The sequence below is a fragment of the Phyllobates terribilis genome, unplaced genomic scaffold (genome assembly GCF_046119375.1).
Source record: "Phyllobates terribilis strain yellow unplaced genomic scaffold, ASM4611937v1 Scaffold_3__8_contigs__length_932513732, whole genome shotgun sequence".
NCBI classification, from domain to species: Eukaryota; Metazoa; Chordata; class Amphibia; order Anura; family Dendrobatidae; genus Phyllobates; species Phyllobates terribilis.
In genome coordinates, this window is record NW_027362763.1 from 671,842,385 (window position 1) to 671,864,433 (window position 22,049).

The 22,049-nt window shown below is 45.2% G+C and overlaps 1 protein-coding gene across 1 annotated transcript in view; it reads right to left on the reverse strand.

Annotated features, from left to right (window-relative positions):
• ALK (ALK receptor tyrosine kinase) overlaps nt 1-22,049 on the reverse strand; it is a 1,279,208-nt gene that overhangs the window by 53,157 nt on the left and 1,204,002 nt on the right. The window contains exons 19-20 of the mRNA XM_073671793.1: nt 20,684-20,797; nt 15,316-15,502 (exon numbers count right to left, since the gene is read on the reverse strand). Of these exons, the coding sequence (XP_073527894.1) occupies nt 15,316-15,502; nt 20,684-20,797 (301 nt within the window). The remainder of the gene's footprint in view (nt 1-15,315; nt 15,503-20,683; nt 20,798-22,049) is intronic.

Sequence of the window (22,049 nt, forward strand, 5' to 3'; positions counted from 1 at the left end):
GTCTGGGAATACTGCCCCCAAAGAGGCGGGACGAACAGGCAAGGAGCGTGTTCAGACAGGACAGACAAGATACAGGACACAGTTCAGACACGGGAGCTGACACCGCAAGGCAGGAGAAATACAGGACTTAGTTCAGACACGGGAACTAATACCGTAAAGCAGGAGACATACAGGACTTAGTTCAGACACGGGAACTAATACCGTAAAGCAGGAGACATACAGGACACAGTTCAGACACGGGAGCTGACACCGCAAGGCAGGAGACATACAGGACTTAGTTCAGACACGGGAACTAATACCGTAAAGCAGGAGACATACAGGACACAGTTCAGACACGGGAGCTGACACCGCAAGGCAGGAGACATACAGGACTTAGTTCAGACACGGGAACTAATACCGTAAAGCAGGAGACATACAGGACACAGTTCAGACACGGGAGCTGACACCGCAAGGCAGGAAACATACAGGACTTAGTTCAGACAGGCCTGGAAACAAGCCTCCAGGAAAGGCGGACAGGGAAACAAAGACGGGACCTGGCACCTTCAGAGTGCAAGCACACACTGAAAGAAACACATATGCTCAGGCAGGGATAGAAGGGAGCTGCTGAGCTATATACCAAGTGTCAGACAGCAATAGGCTGAGGACGCACAAGGGGCGTGACCCACAGCAGGTACAAAGAGCAGGAAGTGATCGGGCGCCGCCCTTAAGCAGCAGAGACAGACACAGACACAAACAAGACAGCATGGAGGGAAGCCAGAGAGACATTCTGGACAGGAGATCAAGTGCGCGCTCCTGCACAGTGGGAGATGGACCACTATGCAAGGACGCCGTCAGGTATGTTACAGAGTTTAACCCCTTTAGCCCCTAAGGCTGTTTACACGTTAATGACCAGGCCAATTGTTACAATTCTGACCACTGTCAGTTTATGACGTAATAACTCTGGAACGCTTCCACGGATCCCCCTGATAGTGGTAAAATTAATTTGATATGACTGCCGTTTATTTGTGAAAAAATCGTAAATTTGGCAAAAATGTAGCAATTTTCAAACTTTGAATTTTCATTTCCTTAAATCAGAGAGATATCTCCCACAAATTAGTTAATAAATAACATTTCCCACATGTCTACTTTACATCAGCACAATTTTGGAACCAATTTATTTTTTTCTTACGAAGTTATATGGCTGTGTGCCCACGTAGCGTTTTTCAAGCGTTTTTGATGCGGAATTTCCGCAGCGGAAACGCTTGTAAAACGCTTGGTAACCCGCACCCCATGGTCCCCAATGGGATTCCGCAAGTTCTATGCACATGCTGCGGATTTTTCCGCAGCGTTTATGCTGCATTCAAAAATCCGCAGCATGTCATTTAATTTTGCGTTTCCGCAAGCAGAATTGCCTTTGTCCAATGCATAAAAAACGCAAGGCAATTCCGCATGTGGAAAACGCGTGATAAACGCGCGAAAAATGCGCGATAAACGCGTGCGGAATTCCGCATGCGTTTTTCTGGGAGAGGACTTGCAGAAATGAAGCAGAAATTTTCTGCTTCATAAATGCAACGTGGGCACATAGCCTAAGGGTTAAAAGTTGACCAGCGATTTCTCGTTTTTCCAACAAAATTTTCAAAACCATTTTTTCAGGGACCACATCACATTTGAAGTCACTTTGAGAGGTCTAGATGACAGAAAATACCCAAAAGCGACCCCATTCTAAAAGCTGCACCCCTCAAGGTGCTCAAAACCACATTCAAGAAGTTTATTAATCCTTCAGGTGAAAATGAAAAAATGAACATATAACTTTTTTTCACAAAAATTTAACTTTAGACCCAAATGTTTTTATTTTTGCAATGGTAACAGGAAAAAATGAACCACAAAATTTGTTGTTCAATTTCTCCTGAGAACGCCGATACCCCATATGTGGGGAAAAACCACTGTTTGGGCGCCCGGCAGGGCTCGGAAGGGAAGGAGCACCATTTGACTTTTTGAATGTAAAATTTGCTTGAATAATTAGCGGACGCCATTTCATGTTTGGGGAGCCCCTGATGTGCCTAAGCGGTGGAAACCCCCTGTGGAAACCCCCCACAAGTGACACCATTTTGGAAACTAGACCCCTCAGGGAACTTATCTAGATGTGTGGTGAGCAGCTTGAACCGTCAGGTGCTTCACAGAAGTTTATAACATTGAGCCGTAAAAATAACATTTTCACATTTTCCCACAAAAATGTTTTTTAGCTCCAAATTTTGCATTTTCATAAGGGTAAAAGGAGAAATTTCACCAAACCATTTGTTGTGCAATTTCTCCTGAGTATACTAATACCCCATATGTGGGGGAAAACCATTGTTTGGGCGCACGGCAGGGCTCAGAAGGGAAGGAGCACCATTTGACTTTTTGAATGTAAAATTTGCTTGAATAATTAGTGGACGCCATGTCGCGTTTGGAGAGCCCCTGATGTGCCTAAACAGTGGAAACCCCCCTCAACTGACCCCATTTTGGAAACTAGACCCCTTAAGGAACTTATCTAGATGTGTGGTGCGCACTTTGAACCCCCAAGTGTTTCTCAAAAGTTTATAACGTAGAGCCGTGAAAATAAAAAAATCACTTTTTTTCCACAAAAATGATTTTTAGCCCCAATTCTTTTATTTTTACAAAGGTAACAGGAGAAATTGGACTCCAAAAGTTGTGCAATTTCTCCTGAGTAAGCTGATACCTCATATGTGGTTGAAAACCATTGTTTGGGCGCACAGCAGGGCTAAGAAGGGAGGGAGCACTGTTTGACTTTTTCAACCCAAAACTCGCTGGAATTGAAATCAGACACCATGTGGCGTTTGGAGAGCTCCTGATGTGCCTAAACAGTGGAAACCCCCCACAAGTGACCCCATTTTGGAAACTAGACCCCTTAATGAACTTATTTAGATGTGTGGTGCGCACTTTGAACCCCCATGTGTTTCACAAAAGTTTATAACGTAGAGCCGTGAAAATAAAAAATCACTTTTTTTTTCCAATAAAATGATCTTTTAGCCCCAATTTTTTTATTTTTACAAGGGTGACAGGAGAAATTGGACCCCAAAAGTGGTTGTGCAAGTTCTCTTTAGTATGCTGATACCTCATATGTAGGAGAAAACCACTGTTTGGGCGCATGTCAGGGTTCGGAAGGGAAGGAGTGACATTTTGGAATGCAGACTTTGATGGAATGGTCTGTGAGCGTCATGTCAAGTTTGCAGAGCCCCTGATGTGCCTAAACAGTGGAAATGCCCAAGAAGTGCCCCCTTTTTGGAAACTAGATCCCCCAATGAATTTATCTAGATGTGTGGTGAGCACCTTGAATCCCCAGGTGCTTCACAGAAAATTATAACAGTGACTTGTGAAAATAAAAAAAAAAATCAAATTTTTCTCCAGAAAAATGTTATTTTAGCAAAAAAAAATATTTTCACGAGGAGAAAATGGACCCCAAAATATGTTGTGCAATTTCTCCTGAGCATGCAGTTACCCCATATGTGGGGGAAAACTATTGTTTGGGCGCATGGCAGGGCTCAGAAAGGAAGGAGTGACATTTTGGAAAGCAGACTTTGATGGAATGGTCTGCAGGTGTCATACCGCGTTTGGAGATCAATTGATGTGCCTAAACAGTGGAAACCCCCCCCACAAGTGACCCCATTTTGGAAATTAGACCCCTCAAGGAATTTATTTATACGGTGCCATGTCACATTGGCAGAGCCCTTAAAGTGCCAGAACAGCAGAACCCCCATAAGAGATCCCAGTTTACAAACTACACCTCTCAATGAATTCATCTAGGGGTGCAGTGAGCATGTGCCTCACAGAGTTTTACACCATTGGGTGGTGAAGAAAGAATAATTACATTTTTACCACCAAAGTTTTGTTTTAGCCACAGATTGTACATTTTCACACTGGGAAATGGGTAAAAATTACACCAAAATTTATCACACAATTTTTGCTGAATGTAGAAATACCTCATATGTGGCTATACAGTACTGCTTAGCCACACGGTGAGACTCAGGAGGGACAAAGCGCTATTTGCCTTGTGGAGAGCAGATTTTCCTAGAATAGTATGCAGACTCCATACACAGAGACCTTAAGTGCTAGAAGACAAGAATCCCCCCTCAAGTGACCCCACTCAGGAAATTATACCCCTTTGGGAATTTATGTGATGAGGATTTTAACTATATGGGTGTTTTCCAGAAACAAGCAGCACCGATGTTGCAGAGTGAAAATTGCAAACTGCCGTTGCAGTGACCAGTACGTTGTAGTATAGTGACCAGTACGTTGTAGTATAGTGACCAGTACGTTGTAGTGTAGTGACCAGTATGTTGTAGTGACCAGTACATTGTAGTGACCAGTACATTGTGCCCAGCTCGTGCTTCTGGAGACATGCACCCGTAAATTAGACGGGCTCTCATCGCTACAAAAATACCAAACATGTGGACGCTAACTGTGGTTTAGGCACACTGTTGGGCTCAGAAGGGAGTGGGGCATTTATATTTGGGAGCACAAATTTGCTGAATTTCTTTTGGGGGACAAAAGCTATTTCGCTTTTCCAGAGCCTTTGTGCTACTAGTAACGTGAAAGCCCCTATATTTTCATTAAGAGATGACGGACCTGAGTGGGGACTTGCTTTTTTTGTGGATTGAGTCGAAACTTTTATTGTGATTCAAAATGTTATGTAAAATGTTCCCATTTATCCTGTGCTCTATGCTGAGCACTGATATTGTGGTTTCCATTTAAATCTCCGAGTGACGTAATTCAGATGAAACCCCCGAGGGATCCATTCACTATAATGAGGCAGCAAAGTTTTCTCTGGACTCCGTCTGGCCTCTGTTCAGCAGTGTCTTTTTTTTCAGAGGTTCACAAAACTGTGGCCAATGGCACTTTTATGCACTGTGTAAGGCGGCGGTGTTCACACTGTGCAGTAACTGAGGCAGTGACCCAAGCAAGTCCAACATAAACAGCTTTCATTTCAGCAACTCACGGGTAAACAGAAAGTCCTCCAGTTCACAGCCGGGTTAACAGAAGTCCATATATAACGGCTGCCGTGGGCAATGGCCGCGCCGGGCCGCTCAGAGCCTGACGGGTGCAGAGCCTTTCCAGGCGTGGGTTCAGCTATACACAGTCCAGCCAAGCTTTCCTGCTGTGCTCCTACCAGGTCCCAATACTGAACACACTTAATCCTTAGTGCAGGGTTTTTAAAGGACCTGTGGCAAGAGCCATTGGAAAACCCGGGTTGGAGGGAGGAGGCCGCCCCACTGCCTTCCTGTAGCCTCCCCCAAGAAATGAAGGCCCTGCCGGGTTTTACGAATCTGCCTTAGCCAGATAGCCTGACCAGGTCAATGCTCACCTTCATTCCTGCATTGCAGCCGCAGGTGAGTTTGTGACTGCAATGCACTCCAATGGATTTAATAGGCCTCTGTACACATTCTGGGGGATATATAACGTCCCTCGTATACGATCCCAGTCACTGCCTCACATATCCCCCCCTCTGTTCAAACTTGTGGGGTTGAACATTTGCCACCATACAGGGTGCCCGGGACAGGGCATCCGCGTTTGCCTGCGACTTCCCAGGGCGATGCTCTACAGAGAAACTGAAATTTTGCAGTGACAGGAACCACCTGGTGACTCGCGCATTCCTCTCCTTGGCATTTTTCATCCATACCAAGGGTGAGTGGTCCGTCACCAAGCGGAACTGACGCCCGAGTAAATAATAACGTAGTGATTCGAAGGCCAACTTAATAGCCCAACACTCCTTCTCTACCACGCTATAGTTTTTCTCTGCCGGGATAAGTTTTCTACTCAAGTAGGTGACCGGGTGCTCTTCACCATTCACTTTTTGTGACAATACCGCCCCTAGGCCTACCTCCGAGGCATCTGTCTGTACAATGAAGGTTTCCTTGAAGTTGGGGCTGATGAGGACCGGCTGTCCACACAGGGCCAACTTCATGGACTGAAAGGCTTCTTCTGCCTAAGGGATCCACCGAACCATTACCGATTTTTTTCCTTTCAAGAGATCAGTCAGGGCCGCTGTTCTCCCAGCAAAATTAGGTATAAACCGGCGGTAATACCCAAGGATGCCAAGGAACGCCCTCACCTGCTTTGTACTTGATGGTTTAGGCCAGTTTTTTATGGCCAATCACATATCCCAAATATCGGGCTTCCTCTAGCCCTATTGCACATTTTTTTGGGTTTGCCGTTAACCCCGCGGCTCTGAGAGAATCCAGCACTGCTTGTACCTGGGATAGATGCGTATGCCAGTCGGTGCTAAAGATGATAATATCATCCAGATACGCGGATGCGTACTCCTGATGAGGCTTGAGCACTATGTCCATCAACCTCTGGAATGTAGCCGGGGCCCCATGTAACCCAAAAGGTAAGACCACATAGTGGTATAGACCCTCCGGAGTTACGAAGGAGGTCTTTTCCTTCGCCAATTTTGTAAGAGGTACCTGCCAATAACCCTTGGTGAGATAAAGCGTGGTAAAGTACTGGGCCTGCCCCAGTCTCTCAATCAGCTCGTCCACCCTGGGCATTGGATAAAGGTCAAACTTCGGCACTTCATTTAATCTCCGGAAACCGTTACAGAAGCGTAACGATCCGTTTGGTTTCGGAATCAGTACAATGGGGCTAGCCCACTCACTCTGTGATTCCTTGATGATGCCTGGAGAATTTGTTCTACCTCAGCCATGATGGCTCGCCTCCGGGCCACGGGTACCCGGTACGGTCTTATTTGCACCTTTACCCCAGGTTCGGTGACAATGTCATGTTGGAGAACTGTAGTCCTACCTGGTAGCTCTGAGAACACGTCGGTATTCTGCTGTACCAGCGAGCGAGCCTCCCGTCGCTGCTGTTTAGTGAGGACATCACTTATCCTGACCTCTCCCCCAGACGCATCCCTGGCTGGAGGTAGAGACCTCTCTGGAGGCATGCCCGGAGTGACGTCTGTAACTAAACACTCTTGATCTTTCCAAGGTTTTAGCAGGTTTACATGATAAAGCTGCTCCGGTTTCCTCCTTCCGGGCTGATACACCCAGTAATTTACCTCCCCCACCTTTTCTCGAACCTCATATGGCCCTTGCCACTTGGCCATGAGCTTACTCTCGGCTGTGGGTACCAGTACTAACACCCGATCACCCTTGTTAAAAGACCTGACCGTGGCTCTTTTATTACATGTGCGCCTCTGGGCACCTAACAGATGTTCTTTCACGATGGGCATGACCGCCGCAATCCGGTCTTGCATACTAGCCACGTGTTCTTGCTCCCAAGTCTCCTTGGCTACATCCAACAGACCCCTAGGGTGTCTGCCGTACAATAACTCAAAAGGAGAGAACCCTGTGGAAGCCTGTGGTACCTCATGAACGGCAAACATCAAATAGGGTAGCAACATGTCCCAATCCCTTCAGTCCTTAGAAACCACCTTTTTTAACATGGACTTGAGGGTTTTATTGAACCGTTCTACTAGCCCGTCGGTTTGAGGTGCACAATTGTTTAATTTTTAGCAGTTTGCACAGTTCTCTCGTCACCTTGGACATAAAAGGGGTCCCTTGATCCGTCAGGATCTCCTTAGGTAGTCCAAGGCGACATAACATGGCAAACAGCTCCCGTGCAATCACTTATGCCGAGATGTGGCGTAGCCGTATAGCCTCCGTGTACCGGGTGACATAGTCGACGACCATCAGTATATGTTGGTGGCCACGAGCGGATTTTACAATGGGCCCTACCAAGTCCATTGCAGTCCGTTCAAAAGGTACCTCTATCACTGGCCGGGGTACCAATGGGCTACGGAAATTTGCGGTGGGTGAGGTCAACTGACATTTGGGGCAGGATTCACAGTACTTTTGGACCTCCACGTAAATCCCTGGCCAAAAGAACCGCTGCAAGATACGCTCTTGCGTCTTTTTAACCCCTAAGTGTCCACCCAGCAGGTGTGTGTGTGCCAAATCTAGAACCGCCCGACGGTACGACTGAGGTATCACTAACTGTTCCACAACCTCGTCCCTGATCTTGTCTACCCTATAGAGCAACTCACCGTTGACCACCATGCGTGGGAATACAGTATCTGCACCGGGCTGTTGAGCTACGCCATTTACCTCTAACACCCTTTCCCGCGCCCGAGTCAGAGTGGGATCCTGTAGCTGAGCTGTCCCAAACGTGCCCCGGGACACTTCCAGCTCAGGGATCAATGGGATCTCCTCGACCTCTCCTGCCAGCACCTCTAGGGGAGACCTATTGGGGTCACACTCTGTCCCTAGGTTGGACACCCCTACGGCAGGTACCCCTGACTCGGGTTCGTCGGGTACAGCACCTGTAACAAATTTTACCGGGGGAGAGTGGATTTTGTTTTTCCACAGAGTCCAGAAGAGGGGCAAGTCTCTTCCCAACACAGTCCCATAGGGAAAAGTTTTTACCACTCCCACCACGTTTTATGTCGCCACATGGCGTGGACAAAACTACTTCCGCAGTTGGGTACTCTCGGAGGTCCCCATGGATACACACAACCCCGACTGTCTGTCCACTGGGGTTGTCTCCTGCCACTAGCGATCCATGTACCAAAGTCACTAGGTTCCCTGAGTCTAGGAGGGCCTCCGTGGGGTACCCATTAACCAGTACCTGGCACAGTTGGGGTTCACTGTCCGGGGGGGTTCGTTGCTCGCCGTGCCGACAGTCTGGGCATACATTGAGACCCGGTGGTTATACCTTCAGTCCATGGGCTCTGTAATCAGGGGGCAGTTAGCAACCACATGTCCCAGTCCCTGACACCGCCAGCACCTAATGGTGGAGGTACTGTTAGGTCTTGTGACCGTTTGGGAGGTAACCGGTCTCCTGCCACTTTCACTCCGGGGTACCCCTTCAGCACGGGTACGGTGCTGACTGTCCTCAGCAGGGGGACGCGACCCCTTTCCCTGTTCCTGGGTTGGCAGGGATCTGAGTGACAGCCGCGAGGGAGCAGAGTCTCGGATGAAGTCCTGAGTGGCCGAGTAGCGCGTAATCAGGCTGACCACCTGGTCGAGGGTGCCGGGGTCCCCTTGCACCATCCAACGTTGGATAGCGGCCGGCAGAGTCCTCACCAGCCGGTCACCACCACCCTTTCCATCATCTGGGCTGGAGTCAAAGACTCAGGCTGGAGCCACCTCTTTACCAGCTGCAAAAGGTCATAAGCCTGAGACCAGGCGGGTCGGGTCTCCACATAGGCCCATGAAAACACGCGCTGAGCCCTCACGTATGTATTGACCCCCAGTCGGGCAAGGATCTCACCTTTGAGCCTCTGGTAGTCCTGGGCGTCCTGTGCGCCGAGCCTTACTCCGATCTTTGGGAGGCAGAATGAACAAATCAGCAGCAGATGAACAATTGATTGTATTTATTTTTTACGCCTTTTGTGCGGTATAAGTGATTAGACGACTTTATTCTTCGGGTCGGTGCGATTACAGTGATACCAGATTTATATTGGGTTTTTATGATTGACAGCGGTCACACACTAAAAGACACTTTTTTTGCAAAGACTAGTTTTGGAATCGCCGTATTTTGAGAGCTATAATTTTTCCATTTTTCAGCCGACAATCATGTGATGGCTTGCTTTTTGCGGGAAAGGTTAAGGTTTTTTTGGTACTATTTTCGGAAACGTGACATTTTTCGCTTTCTATTCCGATTTTTGAGAGGCAGAATAAACAAAAATTAAGTATTGTTTTTTGCTTAGTTTTTTTATTTTAACGTGTTCACTAAAGGGGTTAACTAGTGGGACAGTTTTATAGGTCAGGTAATTCTATATCTGAGATCTCATACAAATCTGTTTAAAATATTTACACTGTGTTCCAAATTATTATGCAAATAATATTTTCTCAGATTTTCCCAAATTCCCTATATGAATTGCAGTCATTGTAATTTTCCAGTCAAATAACTATTAGAGTACAATTGAAAGGTTTTTGTACAAACTGCCTATGATAACAGTATATTTTTTAAAAAATAAAAAACTCAAACTGCACTCAAAATGCATGTTCCAAATTATTATGCACAGCAGAGTTTTCAACCTTTTCATATTAATAAAGAACAAAAAAATGGTCATTTTTGAAATTATAAGCATTAGCAGGTTATTACACACTGAAATCAAACAGTTTTCAACTCAAAACTTTATTCTAGGTGATGTTACATTTTCACATAGGACCCCTTGTTCGAAAGGAGCTTCTGAACTCTCTCGTCCATTGAATTTGTCAGGTTTTGGATGGTTTCTGCTTCAATTGTTTTGCATGAGGACAGAATACCCTCCCAGAGCTGTTGCTTAGATGTGAACTGCCTCCCGCCATCATAGACACTACTTTTAATGATGCTCCAAAGGTTCTGAATGGGGTAGAGGTCAGGGGAGCATGGGGGTCACACCATAAGTTTGTCCCCTTTTATGCCCATATCAGCCAGAGATGCAGATGTGTTATGCGCAGCATAATTTGTATAATAATTTGGAACACAGTGTATATTCTTTCATATAGGGGGCAGTATTATAGTAGTTATATTCTTGTACATAGGAGCAGTATTATAGTAGTTATATTCTTGTAGACAGGGGCAGTATTATAGTAGTTATATTCTTGTACATAGGAGCAGTATTATAGTAGTTATATTCTTGTACATAGGGGGCAGTATTATAGTAGTTATATTCTTGTACATAGGAGCAGTATTATAGTAGTTATATTCTTGTACATAGGAGCAGTATTATAGTAGTTATATTCTTGTACATCGTGAGCAGTATTATAGTAGTTATATTTCTGTACATAGGGGGCAGTATTATAGTAGTTATATTCTTGTACATGGGGGCAGTATTATAGTATTTCTATTCTTGTACATAGGGGGCAGTATTATAGTAGTTATACTCTTGTACATAGGGGGCAGTATTATAGTAGTTATATTCTTGTACATAGGGGCAGTATTATAGTAGTTATATTCTTGTACATAGGGGGCTGTATTATAATAGTTATATTCTTGTACATAGGGGCAGTATTATAGTAGTTATATTCTTGTACATAGGGGGCAGTATTATAGTAGTTATATTCTTGTACATAGGGGGCAGTATTATAGTAGTTATATTCTTGTACATAGGTGCAGTATTATAGTAGTTATATTCTTGTACATAGGGGCAGTATTATAGTAGTTATATTCTTGTACATAGGGGCAGTATTATAGTAGTTATATTCTTCTACATAGGGAGCAGTATTATAGTAGTTATATTCTTGTACATAGGGGGCAGTATTATAGTAGTTATATTCTTGTACATAGGGAGCAGTATTATAGTAGTTATATTCTTGTACATAGGGGGCAGTATTATAGTAGTTATATTCTTGTACATAGGGGGCAGTATTATAGTAGTTATATTCTTGTACATAGGAGCAGTATTATAGTAGTTATATTCTTGTACATAGGGGGCAGTATTATAGTAGTTATATTCTTGTACATGGGGCAGTATTATAGTAGTTATATTCTTGTACATAGGGGGCAGTATTATAGTAGTTATATTCTTGTACATAGGGGGCAGTATTATAGTAGTTATATTCTTGTACATAGGGGGCAGTATTATAGTAGTTATATTCTTGTACATAGGGGGCAGTATTATAGTAGTTATATTCTTGTACATAGGGGGCTGTATTATAGTAGTTATATTCTTGTACATAGGGGCAGTATTATAGTAGTTATATTCTTGTACATAGGGAGCAGTATTATAGTAGTTATATTCTTGTACATAGGGGGCAGTATTATAGTAGTTATATTCTTGTACATAGGGGGCAGTATTATAGTAGTTATATTCTTGTACATAGGAGCAGTATTATAGTAGTTATATTCTTGTACATAGGGGGCAGTATTATAGTAGTTATATTCTTGTACATAGGGGCAGTATTATAGTAGTTATATTCTTGTACATAGGGAGCAGTATTATAGTAGTTATATTCTTGTACATAGGGGGCAGTATTATAGTAGTTATATTCTTGTACATAGGAGCAGTATTATAGTAGTTATATTCTTGTACATAGGGGGCAGTATTATAGTAGTTATATTCTTGTACATAGGGGCAGTATTATAGTAGTTATATTCTTGTACATAGGGGGCAGTATTATAGTAGTTATATTCTTGTACATAGGAGCAGTATTATAGTAGTTATATTCTTGTACATAGGGGGCAGTAATATAGTAGTTATATTCTTGTACATAGGAGGCAGTATTATAGTAGTTATATTCTTGTACATAGGAGCAGTATTATAGTAGTTATATTCTTATATATAAAATAGGGACTATATTTTTACCATTGTTTCCCTCTTCTTCTCTTTCATGCAGATGAAGTATCTCGGAGTATAATAATGGTGAAGTGTTTTGCATCTTATTTGCATTTCTTGCGGTTGTGTTTTTTTCTGTTATTTATTCTGGTTCATTGTAAATCCAATCTCAAAAAACAGCAGTTTTCGGCTCTCAGACCGGCTAATCCCCTGTTCTCATTATTACTATGTGAGGTTGGTCAGGTGTAAGAGATAAATTACCCGCGTCCTGAGAGGCTGAATATACAGGATCTGAGGCGTCACCTTATAATGCTCTGGATGGTTTTATACAGAAATATGTAGGTTTTGTTTGAGAAGAAAATATGAACCAGGAGGGAAATAAAACCCTGTAAAGACGACGTCAGTAAGCGGAGTGACCGCTGTAGAGCCACAAGACATCATCTATTCTCTATCTACAGTTGAAACCAGAAGTTTCCATACACGATATAAAAAGACACATCTGCAGGTTTTTCTCAATATCTGACATGAAATCAGAATAAACCTTTCCCGTTTTAGGTCAGTTAGGATTATACCATCATTTATAATATTTGTTAAATGCCGGAATAGTGAGAGAGAGAGAAGGTTTTAAGGCATTTTTATTACTTACTGCAAAGTCAGAAGTTTCCATCCATTTCATTAGTACTATGACTTGGGTGAAACGTTTGGGATCTCCTTCCAGAAGCTTCTCACAATAGTTGGTTGGAATTTGGGCCGATTCCTCCAGACAGAACTGCTGTAACTGATCCAGGTTTGTAGGTCGCTTTGCTCGCAGCCTTTTCAGCTTTGCCCATAAAGTTTCAATAGGATTGAGATCAGGGCTTTGTGATGGCCTCTCCAAAACATTGACTTTGTTATCCTTAAGCCACTTTGTTACCATTTTGGCCATATGCTTCGGGTCATTGTCCATTTGGAAGACCGATTTCCGCCCAAGCTTTATCTTCCTGGCTGATGTATTGAGATGTTGCTTTAGTATTGCCACATAATCTTCTTTTCTAATGATGCCATCTATTTTGTGAAGTGTACCAGTCCCTCCTGCAGCAAAACAACCCCACAACATGATGCTGCCACCCCCGTGTTTCACAGTTGGGATGGTGTTCTTAGGCTTCCAAGCTTCTCCCTTTTTCCTCCAAACATAACGATGGTCATTATGCCCAAAAAGTTCAATTTTAGTTTCATCAGACCACAGGACATGTCTCCAAAAATTAAGGTCTTTGTTCCTGTGTGCATTTGCAAACATTAATCTGGCTTTTCATGTTTCTTTTGGAGTATTGGCTTCTTCCTGGCAGAGTGGCCTTTCAGCCCATGTTGATACAGTACTCGTTTCACTGTGGATATTGACTCAATCTTACCAGCTTCCGCCATCATCTTGACAAGGTCTTTTGCTTTTGTCCTTGGGTTGATATACACATGTTGGACCAAAGCACATTCATCTCTGGGACACACAACCCATCTCCTTCCTGAGCGGTATGATGGCTGGACATTCCCATCTTGTTTGTACTTGCGTATAATTGTTTGTACAGATGAACAAGGCACCTTCAGGTATCTTGAAATTGTACCCAAGGATGAGCCAGACTTGTGCAAGTCCACAATTCTCTTCCTGATATCTTGGCTGATTTCTTTAGACTTTCCCATGATGCTACACAAAGAAGCAGTGTGTTTCAGGTGTGCATTAAAATACAACCACAGGTGTGTCTCTAATTAACTCAGATGTTGCCAAAAAGAAGCTTCCAAACACATGACATCATCATATGGGCAGTCCAGAATTGTTTAAAGGCATAGTAATCTTAGTGTATGGAAACTTTTGACTTTGCAGTAAGTGATAAAAATGCCTTAACACATTCTCTCTCTCTCATTATTCTGACATTAAAAATGATGGTAATAATAATTGACCTAAAACGGGAAAGGTTTATTCTGATTTCATATCAGATATTGAGAAAAACCTGCAGATGCAGATGTGTCTTTCTATATAGTGTATGTAAACTTCTGGTTCAACTGTATCTATCTCTCGCTCCTCATTCTGTCGTTCCCTGTTCCTCTCTCCCTTACATGTGATTTTGGCTGATCTCGGCTATATCCGCCTGGCAGTGATTACATTATTATCATCATCTCTACACCTGTCATCTGTCCTGGAAGGATTTCTTAAATAATTCACAGAAATTGGGGACGTCTGACATTTACAATGAATCCGCTGTTAGAGGAGACTTTTATCTGCTGTGATTGGATGGATATATTTGTCGGTCTGCGGGGTCTTGTTTTCCCCCGGGTCCATATAAAGGTGAGTGACAGGATGTAGACATTTCTGGTAACATATTCATCATTAGGACGTTCTCCTCGGCTCTGGATCTCATCCGTCTTTCCGTCCTCGGAACCTTCTGACAAACTGTATTGTGTCTCCGGCACAAGGTCCTTGTCTGACAGGTCATCAATTCACCGGTAACGGCGGCCGGCTGAAGCCGCGGCAGAGATCTCCTTCTTTATGTCTCACATTGGAGAACTCTAGTTAATCTCTGGCCCTGGCAGCCGGAGAGTTCATGGAAGTTAATGCAGCTAATGCACAGATCCATCACCGGAATTTTCTGCGGACTTTTAGTAACAGATCGTTACTATTCTGGGTATCAATTATAGAATATACAGCAGTGTGTGTTTTATGGCGGCTGCAATGAATGGCACCCGAAGACCAGGAGGTGACAGGGGGGCCACAAATCCTTATCTATGTATATAGCGTGTAGTGTTATTATTCTGCCTTCTATAGGCTACCAGCAGCTGATAATGAGACGACTCCGCTCCATCTGTCCTAGTCTACACTGCAAAGCCGAAAAATAATCAAATCTTCCAAATGCAAAGAAAATAAACAGAGTTATAGATTAGATGGTCTGACCTGGACTCTGTAAAGCTCTGTGTGGAGTTCCCCTTTAAGGGGCTACTTGTGTCTCCCTTGGTGTTAGGATCGGTGGTTGCTCAGCCGTCCTGGAGCCGTGTACTGATCTGATATCGGCTGCAGATGATCATTATTAGATATTATTATGGCTCGTTACCTGATCAGGGAGATGTTCTTCCTGGGCACCTCCTTCAGGTCTCCGATGGAGGTCACCTTGCCGGCGAAGCAGTAGTTGGGGTTGTAATCGGTCATGATGGTGGAGGTCCGGACTTTGCTCAGCTTGTAGTCGGGGCTTTGCAGCTCCATCTGTATGGCCTGGAGCTCCTGGTGCTTCCTGCGATACACTGAGATACGGGAGACGGTACAATGTATCAGACGTATCTCTACTGTCCAACTAAAGGGTATCCAAGCCTAACATATGTGATACTGTCTGCTGAGCTGTGTATCTAATCCTATCCTGTGTGATACTGTCTGCTGAGCCGTGTATCTAATCCTATCCTGTGTGATACTGTCTGCTGAGCCGTGTATCTAATCCTATCCTGTGTGGCCGTGTATCTAATCCTCTCCTGTGTGATACTGTCTGCTGAGCTGTGTATCTAATTCTATCCTGTGTGATACTGTCTGCTGAGCCGTGTATCTAATCCTATCCTGTGTGATACTGTCTGCTGAGCCGTGTATCTAATCCCATCCTGTGTGATACTGTCTGCTGATCTGTGTATCTAATCCTATCCTGTGTGATACTGTCTGCTGATCTTTGTATCTAATCCTATCCTGTGTGATACTGACTGCTGAGCCGTGTATCTAATCCTATCCTGTGTGATACTGTCTGCTGAGCCGTGTATCTAATCCTATCCTGTGTGATACTGTCTGCTGAGCCGTGTATCTAATCCTATCCTGTGTGATACTGTCTGCTGAGCAGTGTATCTAATCCTATCCTGTGTGATACTGTCTGCTGAGCCGTGTATCTAATCCTATCCTGTGTGATACTGTCTGCTGAGCCGTGTATCTAATCCTATCCTGTGTGATACTGTCTGCTGAGCAGTGTATCTAATCCTATCCTGTGTGATACTGTCTGCTGAGCCGTGTATCTAATCCTATCCTGTGTGATACTGTCTGCTGAACTGTGTATCTAATCCTATCCTGTGAGATACTGTCTACTGAGCCGTGTATCCAATCCTGTAGTGTCTGATACTGTCTGCTGAGCCATGTATCTAATCCTCTCCTGTGTGATACTGTCTGCTGAGCCGTGTATCTAATCCTATCCTGTGAGATACTGTCTGCTGAGCCGTGTATCTAATCCTATCCTGTGTGATACTGTCTGCTGAGCTGTGTATCTAATCCTATCCTGTGTGATACCCTCTGCTGAGCCGTGTATCTAATCCTATCCTGTGAGATACTGTCTGCTGAGCCATGTATCTAATCCTCTCCTGTGTGATACTGTCTGCTGAGCCGTGTATCTAATCCTATCCTGTGTGATACTGTTTGCTGAGCTGTGTATCTAATCCTATCCTGTGTGATACTGTCTGCTGAGCCGTGTATCTAATCCTATCCCTGTGTGATACTCTCTGCTGAGCTGTGTATCTAATCCTATCCTGTGTGATATTCTCTGCTGAGCCATGTATCTAATCCTATCCTGTGTGATACTGTCTGCTGAGCCGTGTATCTAATCCTATCCTGTGTGATACTGTCTGCTGAGCCGTGTATCTAATCCTATCCTGTGAGATACTCTCTGCTGAGCCGTGTATCTAATCCTATCCTGTGATATTCTCTGCTGAGCCGTGTATCTAATCCTCTCCTGTGTGATACTGTCTGCTGAGCCGTGTATCTAATCCTATCCTGTGAGATACTGTCTGCTGAGCCGTGTATCTAATCCTCTCCTGTGTGATACTGTCTGCTGAGCCGTGTATCTAATCCTATCCTGTGTGATACGGTCTGCTGAGCCGTGTATCTAATCCTATCCTGTGATATTCTCTGCTGAGCCGTGTATCTAATCCTATCCTGTGTGATACCCTCTGCTGAGCCGTGTATCTAATCCTATCCTGTGATATTCTCTGCTGAGCCGTGTATCTAATCCTATCCTGTGTGATACCCTCTGCTGAGCCGTGTATCTAATCCTATCCTGTGATATTCTCTGCTGAGCCGTGTATCTAATCCTATCCTGTGTGATACTGTCTGCTGATCTGTGTATCTAATCCTATCCTGTGTGATACTGTCTGCTGAGCTGTGTATCTAATCCTCTCCTGTGTGATACTCTCTGCTGAGCTGTGTATCTAATCCTATCCTGTGATACTGTCTGCTGAGCCGTGTATCTAATTCTATCCTGTGTGATACTGTCTGCTGAGCCATGTATCTAATTCTATCCTGTGTGATACTGTGTGCTGAGCTGTGTATCTAATCCTATCCTCTGTGATACTGTCGGCTGAGCCGTGTATCTAATCCTATCCTGTGATACTGTCTGCTGAGGCGTGTATCTAATCCTCTCCTGTGTGATACTGTCTGCTGAGCTGTGTATCTAACCCTCTCCTGTGTGATACTGTCTGCTGAGCTGTGTATCTAATCCTATCCTGTGTGATACTGTTTGCTGAGCTGTGTATCTAATCCTATCCCTGTGTGATACTGATGAGCCGTGTATCTAATCCTATCCCTGTGTGATACTCTCTGCTGAGCCGTGTATCTAATCCTATCCTGTGTGATACTGTCTGCTGAGCCGTGTATCTAATCCTATCCTGTGATACTCTCTGCTGAGCCGTGTATCTAATCCTATCCTGTGAGATACTCTCTGCTGAGCCGTGTATCTAATCCTATCCTGTGAGATACTGTCTGCTGAGCTGTGTATCTAATCCTATCCTGTGTGATACTGTCTGCTGAGCCGTGTATCTAATCCTATCCTGTGATACTCTCTGCTGAGCCGTGTATCTAATCCTATCCTGTGAGATACTCTCTGCTGAGCCGTGTATCTAATCCTATCCTGTGAGATACGGTCTGCTGAGCTGTGTATCTAATCCTATCCTGTGTGATACTGTCTGCTGAGCTGTGTATCTAATCCTCTCCTGTGTGATACTGTCTGCTTAGCTGTGTATCTAATCCTATCCTGTGATATTCTCTGCTGAGCCGTGTATCTAATCCTATCCTGTGTGATACTGTCTGCTGAGCTGTGTATCTAATCCTATCCTGTGATATTCTCTGCTGAGCTGTGTATCTAATCCTATCCCTGTGTGATACTGATGAGCCGTGTATCTAATCCTATCCTGTGTGATACTGTCTGCTGAGCCGTGTATCTAATCCTATCCTGTGTGATACTGTCTGCTGAGCCGTGTATCTAATCCTATCCTGTGTGATATTCTCTGCTGAGCCATGTATCTAATCCTATCCTGTGTGATACAGTCTGCTGAGCCGTGTATCTAATCCTATCCTGTGTGATACTGTCTGCTGAGCCGTGTATCTAATCCTATCCTGTGAGATACTCTCTGCTGAGCCATGTATCTAATCCTATCCTGTGTGATACGGTCTGCTGAGCCGTGTATCTAATCCTATCCTGTGATATTCTCTGCTGAGCCGTGTATCTAATCCTCTCCTGTGTGATACTGTCTGCTGAGCCGTGTATCTAATCCTATCCTGTGAGATACTGTCTGCTGAGCCGTGTATCTAATCCTCTCCTGTGTGATACTGTCTGCTGAGCCGTGTATCTAATCCTATCCTGTGTGATACGGTCTGCTGAGCCGTGTATCTAATCCTATCCTGTGATATTCTCTGCTGAGCCGTGTATCTAATCCTATCCTGTGTGATACCCTCTGCTGAGCCGTGTATCTAATCCTATCCTGTGTGATACCCTCTGCTGAGCCGTGTATCTAATTCTATCCTGTGTGATACTGTCTGCTGAGCCATGTATCTAATTCTATCCTGTGTGATACTGTGTGCTGAGCTGTGTATCTAATCCTATCCTCTGTGATACTGTCGGCTGAGCCGTGTATCTAATCCTATCCTGTGATACTGTCTGCTGAGGCGTGTATCTAATCCTCTCCTGTGTGATACTGTCTGCTGAGCCATGTATCTAATCCTATCCTGTGTGATACTGTTTGCTGAGCTGTGTATCTAATCCTATCCCTGTGTGATACTGATGAGCCGTGTATCTAATCTTATCCCTGTGTGATACTCTCTGCTGAGCCGTGTATCTAATCCTATCCTGTGTGATACTGTCTGCTGAGCCGTGTATCTAATCCTATCCTGTGATACTCTCTGCTGAGCCGTGTATCTAATCCTATCCTGTGAGATACTCTCTGCTGAGCCGTGTATCTAATCCTATCCTGTGAGATACTGTCTGCTGAGCTGTGTATCTAATCCTATCCTGTGTGATACTGTCTGCTGAGCCGTGTATCTAATCCTATCCTGTGATACTCTCTGCTGAGCCGTGTATCTAATCCTATCCTGTGAGATACTCTCTGCTGAGCCGTGTATCTAATCCTATCCTGTGAGATACGGTCTGCTGAGCTGTGTATCTAATCCTATCCTGTGTGATACTGTCTGCTGAGCTGTGTATCTAATCCTCTCCTGTGTGATACTGTCTGCTTAGCTGTGTATCTAATCCTATCCTGTGATATTCTCTGCTGAGCCGTGTATCTAATCCTATCCTGTGTGATACTGTCTGCTGAGCTGTGTATCTAATCCTATCCTGTGATATTCTCTGCTGAGCCGTGTATCTAATCCTACCATGTGTAATACTGTCTGCTGAGCTGTGTATCTAAGCCCCGTGTATAGCTAGAGACCAGTAAGACCTGGCAGCTGCCGCCATTACGGCCGATCTTCCTCACCCTCACGCTCACCGTACGGATTAATCAATCAGTCCGGACCTCATTATATTCGCCGGTGTCATTATTACAGACCAGAGAGGAGTCTGCTAATTATAATCACCCTGCAGAATAATTCTGGCGGATCTGTGAGCTGGCAGGGGCGGTCACCGGAGCGCTGGCAGGGGTGGTCACCGGAGCGCTGGCAGGGGCGGTCACCGGAGCGCTGGCAGGGGCGGTCACCGGAGCGCTGGCAGGGGCGGTCACCGGAGCGCTGGCAGGGGTGGTCACCGGAGTGCTGGCAGGGGCGGTCACCGGAGCGCTGGCAAGGGCGGTCACCGGAGCGCTGGCATGGGGCGGTCACCGGAGCGCTGGCAGGGGTTGGTCACCGGAGCGCTGGCAGGGGTTGGTCACCGGAGCGTTGGCAGGGGCGGTCACCGGAGCGCTGGCAGGGGCGGTCACCGGAGCGCTGGCAGGGGCGGTCACCGGAGCGCTGGCAAGGGCGGTCACCGGAGCGCTGGCATGGGGCGGTCACCGGAGCGCTGGCAGGGGGCGGTCACCGGAGCGCTGGCAGGGGCGGTCACCGGAGCGCTGGCAGGGGCGGTCACCGCAGCGCTGCCGGCGGCTGTCAGCGGGGGCGGGGAGGACGATCCCCAGCTGGATCTATGGCGCCACTAGCCCTAGAACGCGTGGACTACTCAATGATGGGAGTTATCTTCCTGCGATTTGCTGCTGACTCACCAATCATGATTCCAGAGAAGGCCAGAATGAGGGCGGCCACGAGGCCGGAGGTCACAATGGACAGCACCAGAGACAGAGGCAGGTGAGGCTCCTGCGCCGACTGCATCTGATCGTCTACAAAAGAAAACCAGAGTTTCCACAGGTTTATTTTTCCTCAAGTAAAATGCAATTTACAGAAAGAGCAAATAAATTAGCACATTTATTAATGAGCCCAGTTTTCCCATCATGGGCAGAGATAGCGGATTGGGGAGGAAGCCCCTCACATACAGTGGGTACGGAAAGTATTCAGACCCCTTTACATTTTTCACTCTTTGTTTTATTGCAGCCATTTGGTAAATTCTAAAAAGTTATTTTTTTCCTCACTAAAGTACACTCTGCACCCCATCTTGACTAAAAGAAAACAGAAATGTAGAAATTTTTGCAAATTTATTAAAAAAGAAAAACTGAAATATCACATGGTCATAAGTATTCAGACCCTTTGCTCAGACACTCATATGTAAGTCACATGCTGTCTATTTCTTTGTGATCCTCCTTGAGATGGTTCTACTCCTTCATTGGAGTCCAGCTGCGTTTCATTAAACTGATAGGACTTGATTTGGAAAGGCACACACCTGTCTATATAAGACCTCACAGCTCACAGTGCATGTCAGACCAAATGAGAATCATGAGCTCAAAGGAACTGCCCAAGGAGCTCAGAGACAGAATTGTGGCAAGGCACAGATCTGGCTAAGGTTACAAAAGAATTTCTGCATTACTCAAGGTTCCTAAGAGCACAGTGGCCTCCATAATCCTTAAGTGGAAGAAGTTTGGGACCACGGCTAGACCTGGCCGTCCAGACAAACTGAGCAATCCGTGGGAGAAGAGCTTTGGCGAGAGAGGTAAAGAAGAACCCCAAGATCACTGTGGCTGAGCTCCAGAGATGTAGTAGGGAGATGGGAGAAAGTTCCACAAAGTCAACTATCACTGCAGCCCTTCACCAGTCGGGCCTTTATGGCAGAGTGGCCCGACGGAAGCCTCTCCTCAGTGCAAGACCTATGAAAGCCTGCATAGAGTTTGCTCAAAAACACATGAAGGACTCTCAGACTATGAGAAATAAGATTCTCTGGTCTGATGAGACGAAGATAGAACTTTTTGGTGATTTATTCTAAGCTGTATGTGCAGAGAAATCCAGGAGCTGCCCATCTCCTGCCCAATACCAACCCAACAGTGAAACATGGTGGTGGCAGCATCATGCTATGGGGGTGTTTTTCAGCTGCAGGGACAGGACGACTGGCTGCAATTGAAGGAAACATGAATGCGGCCAAGTACAGAGATATCCTGGATGAAAACCTCTTCCAGAGTGCTCTGGACCTCAGACTTGGCCGAA